This window comes from Schistosoma mansoni, chromosome 5 (assembly GCF_000237925.1).
Source record: "Schistosoma mansoni strain Puerto Rico chromosome 5, complete genome".
Lineage (NCBI taxonomy): Eukaryota > Metazoa > Platyhelminthes > Trematoda > Strigeidida > Schistosomatidae > Schistosoma > Schistosoma mansoni.
The window spans coordinates 5,225,887-5,239,203 of NC_031499.1; the positions used below are offsets into that span (position 1 = coordinate 5,225,887).

Genomic DNA, 13,317 nt, shown 5'->3' on the forward strand with positions numbered 1-13,317 from the left:
CAGATTTGGATGGAGAATGCTGGTGTGCGGCCTATGCTCCTCGACGAGAGGTAACTGGCGTAAGTAAGTAAGTAAGCATCTTTGATAATAAGCACATACACACGTCCATAGCATAGACTATTAAAATGTTCATTAAGTACAAAATTATCATATATATAGCTTATTTCATTTTATTACTTTTGTTTTATTAATAAGTAAACATACATCGTTTCTTCAAAAAGAAAATAATTGACAAGAATAATTAAAAAGCAACAAAACTATTACTTCTATTACTACTACCACTACTACTACTATTGCATCAAAATCAATTCTTTAAATAAGCAAATTAATTATAAGTAGCATATAAGTAGTATATATATGTATATAGCATTTTTGATAAGCATATAAGCTCTACAGTATAAAAAAACCCATAGAGAAATTAAGATAAATATAAGTAATATTCGTAGTAATAATCACTATTACTACAATTGATCCAATCAAATGGTTAATAATAGTAAAAAATAAAGTTTGATCAGTTAAGTTTATTCGAAAGTATTACAGAAATCAAAAGTGATTACATAATGGCGATTATATAATGATGATAGCACATAGTGAAACATTGATTGTTGTCAACAACAACAACAACAAAGAAAAAAAACAGCACAAATTAACCATGAAAGAATCTACTCATCAGTAGTTGCTATGGTGAATAATAGATAACCTGAGGGGGGTGGATGGGTGGTTGTTTAAAAGAGAATGAAAATAAAGTAAAGTATTTGGTACTTATCAACGAAAATAACAGAAAAACCAAGTTTCTCTTTTCTCTTTTATCCGTTTTTTTTTGTTTATAAAATAAGATCTCCTCTTTCTTCTATATATAGATATATAGATGAGATGGGTTATATGTATTGAAAGAATATATAAAAGTATATATATATAATGAAGAATTGTCTATCTATGAATTGGTTTGATTATATAAACATATTCTAGCTACACACATTGTTATCCAATCTGGTGGTGCAATAGATTTTAATAAAGAAATAATCATTTCTTTAGATTGATAATTATGTTGAATAATTTCATAGAATTGTTTTAATACATCATTTATACTATCATTCATTGAATGAGATTGAATATGTAATGCGTCCAATAGACACTGTAGATTAGTCTCTTTCAAGATGACTTCATTATGATTACTATCAGTATTAGGCAATTTATCTTTTTCATATTGTTTAAAGATTGTTAAACAATTAGATGGTGTTAAGATGAGTAGAATATGTTCTGGTATTAAATCAAGCTGAATTGATTTATCTTTATCTAAACATTCACTTAAACTTAACAGAACATTAAGTTTAATACAGGTTAGAAATAGATCGACACATTGTTGTTGTTCATGATGATGATGTTGATGTTGTTGTTCACCACTTTCTGCTTCTGCTTTTGATTCTTCTTTATGTTTTTCAAATAAATTTAATAGACTTTTCAATGTTACAGCTAAACTAATTGAATGAAGTAATTTATTATCAGAAGTTTTCTCGGTATTATTCTTCTTTTCCATTGAATGTCGATTTTCTGGTGAAGGTGTTTTTGTAGTTTGATTATCTAACCAATTTGTTAATAATTTATCAATTGTCTTGGTAGGAAATCTGATCTTTTGTGCAGATTCTTTGGCTGTATTCTGTATTACAATAAAAAATTTAATAAGTTAAATTAGTGGAAATAAATACGTAATTATTTCTGCTTTCTCGTCTAACTACTTATATTTTTATGAGTAGTTAAAGTTGCTTATAACATTTTTGTAATGAGGGTTAAATGGAAGATTTGGGTTTAGAATGTAATGGTTTGATCTTAGCGTTAAGAGTAAAGACTTAAGATTAGAACTTATAGCTAGTATAAGGATGTAAGATTGACAATTTACAGTTGCGGTCAAGATTAAGGTCTAAGATTTATTGTTAACATTTAATATTGGGATTGAGTTTCTCGGTTAACCTTCATCCTAATTCTAAACCTCAATCTTATATCCGGTTCTCAATACAAATCCAAAAGTCACACTTCTTATTCTAACGGAAATTACCTGGTCCTATTTTTGTTATTAAAGTGGATCATCTAAGTTCGATTCACAATATCATGGTTCAGTATATGCGTTGTGAACCTGAAGTGATCTGTTCACACCTGATTGGCTCGGCTTTATGTTTCAGCTTCATTGATATTTAGATAGTTGGTTTTTGACGAAAATATTATCCAAATTTCACTTATTGAAGGCTTGGTTTTCGTCTAATGTATGCACTATTTTTCAAATTCTCTATTTTGTTGACATATTTGTGTTCTCAGATTCATATCATGAACGGATCAATGTTAGATCACCATTGAAAACCTGGAAACACTGATAAATGCATTTGTTTATTCTAATTTTCAATGTTATCGGCCGATTGATTTTCAATAAGTTGATTATATTCCTTTAAAAAGTGCGTTGGGATAATCATAATTCAGTCAACTGTAGATCTCGATATCCAATTTTACATCCTTTGGATGAATAATACTGCATATCATTCCATCTTTTTGTTCATAGTCATCATTAAAAATGGTGGAAGGTGACTAAATTGGAGCGTGTGTGTGTATATGTATATGATAAATCTTCAGAGTCAAAAGATCATATGTTATCTTCTAGTGTTCCTGTAACTTGTTGCGACATAGTACAATAGAATGAAGAGTAAACTATCCTTATTTATAGGGGTTGTTTGTGGAGATTTTGAGTAATATCCATATATAGTTCAAATCGTTAGTCAATTGAATCTCACGAGGCGGGATCGTGGATGCTCACTGATGAGGAGTCCCAAGATAGGACGAAACGGCCGTCCAGTGCTTCCAGGTTTTCGATGGTGGTCTAGCTTCAATTGACTCATGATTTCAACTATATATAAAATTATCCTTATTCATGTTTAGTTATATGTCATTCAATGCATGTACTTTACTCATATATTATGGTAACAATTCAAATAGCCAAAAAAACTGACACCATGAATTGACTTCAGTTAGACAAGTACTAAAATCAGAAAGCACTAGATAAATGTTTTGTTTTAGCATGAAACTTTTCAGTAGTGACAGTCTATTAATCAATCGAGAATCTCTTGGAGTTCAATTAACCACGGAGCCGACATCTATTGGCTTACATACTCAACTTAATCAGTCTGCATTATGACACAAACATTTCTACATATTATTTGGTGGGTAAATGTCTCATATCCGAAATAGCTAAATACTAATAGTCTCTAATTCTCACTACAACTCTTTGTAATAACTCTACAAATAAGTGACTGTTGAACATTTAATTAGGCGAGACTATAATTTATGGACGAGGCAATCAGAAGCGCTTCAGGGATTTCAAGGTCATGGCGTGGATTTCAGTACCTGATGCTCATGTACGATCGGTCCACAGAGAATTTTGGAGTACTTGACAATTAAGCGGCTACAACAAATGAGACTACTAAGAAGTTCCTTTATTTGTAATTGCGGGTACTAAATGACTTGTATACATTGTGCATACTACTACGATGTTGTCCTTCGATGTTATATATGTTGAAGGAAGATGTTTGCTAGAATAGGAACCTTTATTGCTCGATCCAGATTGAAACTAAGGCATATTATAATAATTGCCGCAAACTGAATAATAAAAGCATCAGTAGCATTGATTGCAATGATCGCAGATGTTACTGAAGCTTCGGCTGTTCAGTGGTATGAGTATTGTAGGGAAATATCTATAATAAAAATAATAAACTTACACAACTGGAGTACACACAAACAATAATGAAGCTATGTTGTCAAGGCTGAGAGGGTTTTTGTGACCTCATCATGGCTCCAGAGACCAACTATTATGGAGCCACATGGATGAGTTCCTCTACCTGATGCATTACGATTTTGGAACCTTTGAACCTTTTTCTAACCTTGACAAGTTTTTGGACCATATGGAAGAATTGTATCCACTTTAATTATTTGGTTTTGTATAATATATATTTACTCTATACTGACCGTTTACTGATTGGCTAACATTTCTCAAGGTCACTTAAGATTCATTCAAAGGTCGTCCATGATTTATAGTCTCGCCTTTGATTATGAACGATTTCTGGAAGAAGTCGGGTTTTTTTTAGAATACATCAAAGACTAATCTTCATCAAAGTTTATAAAATGAATCCAGTGTTCATCTTAGTGTGCTAACAAGGTATGACAACTTGAACCGATGCATATATGTGTGCCTGGTCCTACGTTGTAGCTGACTAACTGACTGATTGATAAAATGAAAAATACAACAACCGAGAAATTAAAGAAAAAAACTATTTACCAATACAACATATTCATAATTTGTATTCGGTGCACAAACAATAGATATCTCATTCCAATTATCAATGATTCCATATTTATTCCATACTTGTTCATTGAAATTTTTTAATGGAAATACAAATGTAGCAAATTCACCTTGTAAATCTAATGAACGTAATTTCATACAAGTGAATAGATATTCCGAAAGACAATCAATTAGTAATTTAGAATTTTGACTTTCATGATTATCGGTTGGTGATGATGAAGTAGTAGGTTGCTTATCTTGTAAGCATTGAAATAATGGATGCATAATTTTTAATGCATCTTTTAATGTAGTCGATGATTTTGGTGATTCCGAACGCATGACTTCAGCAGATACAGCAATATTGTTATTATTATTATTACTAGTATTATTATTAGTAGTAGTGTTATAATGGAATTTTGAAAATCGTTTATTTTCTGTCATTTTAGCAAAATATGGTAAAGCTAATGAATCAGGTTTTGTGGATCCAATCTAAAATATGAATAAAAGAATAAAGAATAGTATTATTATCATTATTGGTAATGATGATAGATTGTAAGTTAATCAAATATTATGTTAGTTGAACTCCTTGGCAGTGCACATTCAACAGACGTCTAGTGCTTCGATATTTTTCATGGTAGTTTAGATTTAATCGATTCATGAATTCAACTATTGAAAATTACTACAATATCTACAAAACCCCATTCTGATAATAATCAACATGTGCTCGCTAGTGACTGGCTTCATGAGGTACTTCCTGGAGTTCTAGTGAAAAGCCGAGGCCGGTGGATTTCAATCATGTGTGTTGTAGAGAAAGTTACTCACTGAAGACAATGGTGGAAGGTCATGCAATATCATGAATTGGTTGTAGGTAGACATTAACATCGTTGTATGCCTGCTCAACGGTTTACAGGTTAAGCGTTCGTTCACGATACCGAAGGTCCCCAACTCAAGTCGCGCGTTTGGGATCGTAAATGCGTACTGCTAAGTAATCCCATACTAAGGCGAAACAGCCGTTCAATGCTTTTAAGTTTCCAATGATGGTTGAACTTACATCGACTCATGAATTCAATTATTAAGAAAAAAATTCTTTTAGGCCAGATGTAAAATTCCATCTTTTCAATCATAGCAATTTAAAACAAAGGAATATAATTTAAACAAATAAAGTTTTATATAGTTGAAATCATGAGTCAATTGAAGCTAGACCACCATGGAAAACTTGGATACACTGGACGGCCGTTTCGCCCTATTGTTGGACTCCTCAGCAGTGCGCATCCAAGATCTCGCCTCGTTAGATTCTAACCCAGGACCAACCAGTCTCTCGCGCGAGCGTTTAACCACTAGACCACTGAGCCGGCATCCAATTGTATTGATGTCTAACTTCAACCAATCCACGAAGTTGAGCAACCATTCACCATGGTGGTCTAGCTTCAATTGACTGACGATTTCAACTATATAAAATTACTAAAATCTCCACAAAACCACCTTCACAGATAAGGTTTTGTATAATTAATTTGAAAGAAGTTAGAAAACATTATTGAAATTCAATTGTGAATAGTTGTTGAATAGAGTTAGTTAAAACAAAAAAGTACCCACAATAGATAATATAATTTTAAGTCAAGACTTTTGTATAGAATAACTTGGGTAAGCTTACTATTGTGCAGTTAAATAGTTTAATTATTATAATTGAATGATGAAATAAATTGATGAGAACTTTTAATTTATATTAAGGATTAGATAAATAAACTATTGAAAGTCAATTCAATAGTTTGAAGGTTAAGTGGTCAGTTGAAGGCTTCAGGGTTTTAGATTCAACCTTTGGTTAGGTTTCAGGTAACACTGTTGAGGAGCCTGAGACCAAATCGAAACTACTGTCAAGTGTTCCTTAGTTTAAAATGTTTTGCCCCTTTAAGTCACTTACCAATGTCAACTATAAAATATAAGTCATCATCGATTAATATAAAGGGACTATTATTATGTTCATATATCCTGTTAATTGTCACGGGTCAAAATTGCCCATTAGAACACCAACTTATATGATCTTGGCACTGTGGCAAACCACTGAGGCGTTAACCAGTGCGAGGAGTCATCTCAGAGTTCTTATTATTTCTTCACACCTAGCAGTCCAGAACGCAATTTTGGCTTCCATTATATGAATTATATATTTCAGACATACTTGGTCAACATACAAGCAAATCAGACCACATCATATCATAAAATAGGAAATAACAATTATAAAAGATCACAGCTGAAAGTGGCTGTGATTGTGAGAGACTGTAAATAACAAATTGGGAATAAGTTAAGAATAGTTAATCGTATAATAATAGCTATCAGTTTAAAAGAAAGCTTAGAATAAAAGAAATATCCATGTATATAATCTAGTTACTTAACTGTTATACAATAAGAATATATATATAATAACTGTTAATAAAGAGTTCCTAGCAGTTACCATTCATTTACTATTCGTTAGGATAAAACAATTACGTTACAAAATCATCTCCAAGTTCCATTATCAGTCAAATTTTAGCATTGCCTAGCTAAGTTGATACTTTACCTGCCCAAAATAGCTATCAATGATTTTGAAGTCAGGAATAGTCTATCTCCCATTAATCAATTACGTGTTATCAGTTTGTCAATCCTTAAGGAGTATCTATTCATGAATGAATAAGACTAGAGATTATACCGAACGCTGAATTTCAACGTGCATTATAAAGTCTTTGAATGGTATGTTACATTACTTATATTTCCTAGTTTAAATAATTCCGGTAAAAGTGCCTGACACATAAGTTCAAGCAAGTGGCTACCAGGACGTAGTAGCAAAGTGATGATAGTTTCTGAATTTTTAATGATTCATAATGAATAATAAAATTTTGTGGATTATTTAAAAAAGTCTTAACAGTTTTCAAAATATCATTTTGATATGGGATTAGCAGTGGGGTCTAGAACGACACATTATCTTCTGTAGGGTTCGTCAGTCGTGTGTACTCACATCCCAATGTTACTATTCACACTGAGACTGAAACCAAGTATACTACATTTCTACCAAGTCTTCTGATTTGGATTACATTGCTAATCATGTACCATTTAGAATAGAAACTGATGACTATAGGCTATATTGCGGTTATGTGCTCAAGATGCTCAAAAACGGAGAAATACAAACATTTGAAGAATGAATTGAATTATCTACATTCTTTATATAAACAAATGCTGAGGTGTTAAACTTATATTTCAGTAACTAATTATAAATACAATCAGTAAAATCTGTTAAGATCAATGATCAAATCGTTTTTAAAAAAAACGCAATATCGAGGCAATACGGACAGTATGCACATATGCCAATAAGAGACTGACCGTTTGCAGTCCTAACACATCAATGGGAAGATTTAAACAAACAATACCAAGTGAATTTAAACTTCACCCCATTGCACAAGCAAGTGGCTATCAGGACTCAGTAGCTGTGTGGATAACGCTATGGCATTTGAAGCGAAAGGTACTTGGTCCGAGTCACAGAGTGAATATCAACTCTGAGATGCAAGTATATCCAGCTGACGAGTCCCAAATAGGATGAAACGCGTGTTCTGGATTCCACTGCTAGCCACTATCCATCTTTTCTTATAATTTCCATACATAGTTGAACTACTTGGTACTTTTTGAAAGAAAGGCTTAGTTTCTAGGTTTAAAGAAATAACACTATTCTACCGTTCATTAAATATTCACTATATTATATTGATTTATTTGTGATAGAGGAGAATAAGCAAGTATTTAGGCATAAGCTTGTGTGAGCGCAACATGAAATGTTCTACTACGTAAAAGAAAATAATTGAGATGCAATTCATGTGAACAGCTTGATGTATTGTGAATACGTGTAGTGGAAAAACAGGACATTAGTGAGGAATTATAGATATCAATCTAATTTTCCTAAATGTTCCAGAACATCTTGATATAGAGAGCCAACAAAAAGTAGACTAATGAGAAGGTCAATCGATGGCAATCAGAAGAGACCTATAGGAAAAATGCATTTATCAGCTAAGAAATGCGTTGATTTATCATGGGTTAGAGTTGCATGTGTACAAGTGAATATTTGTGCATTTTATTTGGTAACCCAATACACCATTTTGCTTATTCTTGTGTCCTCGCTCAAATAGTCAGTGGGTGAAGCGATGGAGGGGTTAGCGCGTATTACACCGCGTATCAGTATCAGATTTTAAATACCTTCCGTCACAACACAACTGGCCTATGACATATGTATCACTTACTACAATTGAAGAAATAAACTGAACTAGAGAGTAGATTAAAACCATTCATTCGAAAATTGCTTAGAATAACATGATATCAGATCAGATAATCAATGAGTATTTTTTGAACATGGTTAACAATTGTTTAAAAATATCTTGATAAATGTACACAACCATATCATCATTCGTTGTTCAGTAACAAGTCAAAATGAAATCTAGCCAATGAATTTAGCAAACGATTCTATTTTTCATAGGTTTCTTATTGTTGATTGAATCATGGTGAAACAGAAGACTAACTGTGAGTTTCTTCTAGTGAATTCAGTAGATCGTTAGTATATGCGTAAATTCATGCATTGATTTGGGAGTGATAAAAACTATTCAGTCAGTCAGTCAGCTACAACGTAGGACGAGGCACACATATACATCGGTCCAAGTTGCCATACCTCGTTAGCACAACAAGATGAACACCGAATTCACAGAAGTAGTTAATTTAGTGGTGGTAATATATAAAAGAAAGGATATAGTACAGGAAGAAGAAGCAATTTTAATCTAAAGGTTTAAGGGAAGATAAAGAGTGTATACACCTACGCCATTGTGATCGATTCTGAGCCATGTCACACAGAGTCTCCGACTATTGGTTATGATAGTCACGCGGACTCTAACCAAGTAGTCTGCATCTGCCAACATGGCTCAGGCTAGAAGTTAGTGACTTCAAGCACTGATGCCACGTTTTGGTTTGGCCGCTTCTAACTCTTTTCCAACCATCCCCATTACTAGTCAGCATAGCGCGTCGCGGAAATCGGTGTTCAGGCATACATAACACGTGGCCCAACTATCTCAGTCGATGAAGACTAATGACCTCATCAACTAATTTATCATCATTCCCTAATACCCTGTGTCTAACCTTACTATTACTTATCTGGTGATCCCAGCAGATGCGAGCAATATTTTTAAGGCATCTGTGGGAAAACTACTCACTAAGTATCCTGTTTTTTGTAGTATATTCTCGTACCTCTATTGTCTAAGATAATTCATGTCAATAGCAAAAATAGTATGTTACTATAGTTTGTCTTAATTAAGACCTCAACCTGAAATTCTGAACGATGAAATTTGATCAGCTCTAAAAACTAATCAAGTTTGATATTGGCTACTACTCAGTGAATCATCAATTTCAAAAGTCTCAGTCTCATAACAGGTTAACCTCCGACTGCCTAGCAAACGTTTAACATCGTGTAGCTGAATGAAATGATTTTGAATCCCATAGAAAGGATAAGTTTCCTGAGTATTGTACGTACATCGTGTTAATGAATACTGAATAATATTGAACCTAGGCCGAATAGAGTTTCCTGACGACTATCTTTAACCGGCTATCATTGGGATGGATCACAGTCTACAGTGATTAGAAATTTTACGAACAATATAGAGACCAATTTCTCGAAACATTATCCATGTAATATGTATTACAGTAGTGTAACCAATCTATAAATTGTCAACGTTAATTATTCATTTCATTAAGTAATATTCAATGTCAAAATGTGTTCGATGAATAATTATAATATTTAATAGTTGAGTTCATGAGTCAATTGAAGCAGGATCACCATGGAAAACCCTGAAGCACCGAACAGCCGTTTCGTCTTTTCGTGGGACTCCTCAGCAGTGCGCATCCACAACCTCAACCTGAGAGAATCGAACACAGGACCTATCAGTTTTGCGTTCGAGCACCTAACCTCTAGACCACTGAGCTGGCATCCAAGGTGTAAGTGTCTAACTTCAACTAATAATCGAAATTGAGCCACTGTTCACCATTGTCTTCAGTAAGTAACTATCACACAACATACTCAGTTTATTCATGAACTCAACTATTGATATGAATGTTAAGATAAAAAATTACCACTGAAATATTGATCATTAATCTTGGCAATAGAATGAATAATCAAAAGTTGTAAAGATAAAAGAAAAAAAAATAAAGGAGAAAAACAACAACTAAAGAATACCCATAAATTTGAAATCTACTGAGGATGCCAATTAACATGGTTACAAAACGCTCAACCTACTATCCAATAAACATAATGTTTGGAGCAATAATTAATAAGACATTATATTAAATTAGTATTATAGGAGAAAACAATTTCACCCCTATCAACACACCATATATTATGTTATATATTGAATATAATGATAGGATTAGATTGATTATTTACCTCTGGTTTGTAACGAATAAGCACTGAAGATGTCTAATTTATTAAAGTGAATATATAGGTTTATTATTGTTATTATTATTACTATTATTTATGAGGAGTGAAGATTTATTTGTTGACATATAACAAAAAGAAATAATTGGAAGAAATAGGAGAAACAGCAACCAGTGAAGTTCAACTAGGTCTGTTAGGAGACAATTGGTGAATGGTTGCTCAATTTCGTGGATTGGTTGAAGTTAGACATTAGCACCGTTAGATGTCAGCCGGCTCAGTGGTCTGGTGGTTAAGTCCTCTGGCGCGAGACTGGTAGGTGTTAGGTTCGGATCTCGCGTGGCGGGATAGTGGATGCGCGTTGCTGAGGAGTCCCACAATAGGACGAAACGGCCGTCTAGAGCTTTCAGGTTTTCCATGGTGGTTTAGCTTCAATTGACTAATGATCTCAACTATATACAAGTAGGATTTGCTAGAAATTATTTTTTTTGTAGAAGGTATTCATAAGATAGTGGTTGGAGGTGGTCAACAGGAAACCTTGGACCCGGATTTCGTGCTACTTGGCACTCGTCAGCAATTTGTACCTGTTATCTTGAGGGAACTGGTGCTCCTTGACGGAATCAACCCCGTATCACCATGCTTCACAGTCAGAGGCGTTACCACTGAGCTATCCGGGCCGCGACCGACCTCCTGTAGGACTGAGATGTAATTACAATTGATTGATCATTGAGTGGTGATCAATGTCATGTGTGTCAAGTCCTTCTTAGCGCAGATCGAATGCTATTGTTCAAGTTTTAATGTGGCTACTAGTCTAGGTGGCTCAACACTGCGTGCACTACGTTGAGATAAGATGGTGTTTGGTATTCATCAAAGATTGAATTTATTTGAGGTATAATTAACAAGTGAGTAACACTAGATAATGCCAGTTTGTTTATTAGGCAGGAATCATTTAAACAATGAAAACACATACAACTTAGATAGGGAGTGAACTCTGAACATTTATGTCTCAGTAGTATTCTAACATAAATTAATCTGTGTTGAATGCCTTTTACAAATTAATAGCAAATGAACAACATTTTTCTAGATGCATGTTTTATATTAAGTTATTCTAGTGATAAATCTTCTAGCTGAACACTAGATTTGATTCCTAAGCTCTTCTAGTAACCCCGAGGTTAAATCTACACAGCAACTTGAACACGAGAGAAATGGCGCGAAATATGAAAGTGAAAAAGAGGAAAACCAAGGAACACATTGCATCGAAAATAGGGAGCAGACATCAAAATATTGAACAACACTTTGCAACAATTGAAAAGGAAAGCTGAGGACAGATTCTGAAGGAAAATCCTTTCTGGCAGCCTACAATCATGTATAAGGGGTAACAGGTATAAGTAAGTAAGACACATTCAAAGTTTCTTTGAAATAATTGACATACAGTAAACAAATGAAAGCTTCGCCATTCTTTTAATGAGAAAGAATTATTATTCAGATAAACTCAAAACTGAGCAATTATCTCCTTCATTTCAATGAATAGATTGTTTTTTTTGTAAATTTAGTATCCAATAGACGGATGACTAGTGAGATTGTTACAAATTTCATACAAGTGGATGCATACAGTCGAAATAGGGAATTGAAGAACTGTAAGATATCAGTGTTTAACAGTGTCGGATGAAAATAAGGATTGAAACGTTGACAGAATATCAGCTTTTTCATCATTTTAGAATTGTACTACTTATGAAAGTCTCTTCGGAAGGCGACCTAGAAAAGGCTACTTTTTATTTGTGCAATAGAATTACATCTACTCATTATATTGTATCAATATTCTGGTACTTTTTTAATGTTGGAGAATATCCTCATGAAATCTTCACTCGTGTCAAGGAACTCTTAAAACGCACGAAAATATGTGCTAATGATTCTCCAGAACCGGAAAAACTGTGGATCTAATCGGGAATAACAGTAAATGCTATTCTCTGTAACTATCGAATCAATATTGAAAATATCAAAATATTACACAAAAACTTTTCCAATCATAGACAAAAAATGTGTCGCTGAAGCGTTTCATAGAAATGCACAATCCCTTTAACCTAAAATAAACAAAAGCCTAACTATCCATAACACTTAAACTGTTTATACAAACAACCATACTTAATTTTATTCATCTCTCACATCACAAACATACGCGAATTTCAGCTTAACTTCTTCATACTACAAATTTAACAATCTAAACATCCACTATGATACATAAAAGTACAGATGGTGATGTTTCACATAGAATCACCTTGATCAAAACAAGATAGGATATGAAAATAAACAGATTATTATCCCCTAAAAAAGGTGGGATGGCCCTGGAAGCACTTGACGGCCGTTTCGTCGTATTATGGGATTCCTTAGCAGTGCACATCCACGATCCTACCACACGAAATTCAAACCCAGGACCTACCAGTCTCGCGCCAGAGCAGTTAACCGACTCATGATTTCAACTATGAAAATACTGAATTCTCCACAAAACCCCTTCTGAGTTATGAAGAATGTTGGTTTTAAAGTGTTTTTATTACAAACTGACTTATGTTTAACTATCTTT

The 13,317-nt window shown here is 33.5% G+C and overlaps 1 protein-coding gene across 2 annotated transcripts in view; it reads right to left on the reverse strand.

The window, feature by feature from the left end:
* Positions 1–934: 934 nt before the first annotated feature.
* The window catches only part of Smp_156910.1 (hypothetical protein), a gene marked incomplete at both ends in the record, with an annotated part of 70,048 nt that continues 57,665 nt past the window's right edge, over positions 935–13,317 (reverse strand). For both annotated transcript variants that reach the window (XM_018797714.1, XM_018797715.1), the window contains 2 exons: positions 935–1,657; positions 4,316–4,807. In XM_018797714.1, coding sequence (XP_018652728.1) covers positions 935–1,657; positions 4,316–4,807 — 1,215 coding nt within the window. The remainder of the gene's footprint in view (positions 1,658–4,315; positions 4,808–13,317) is intronic.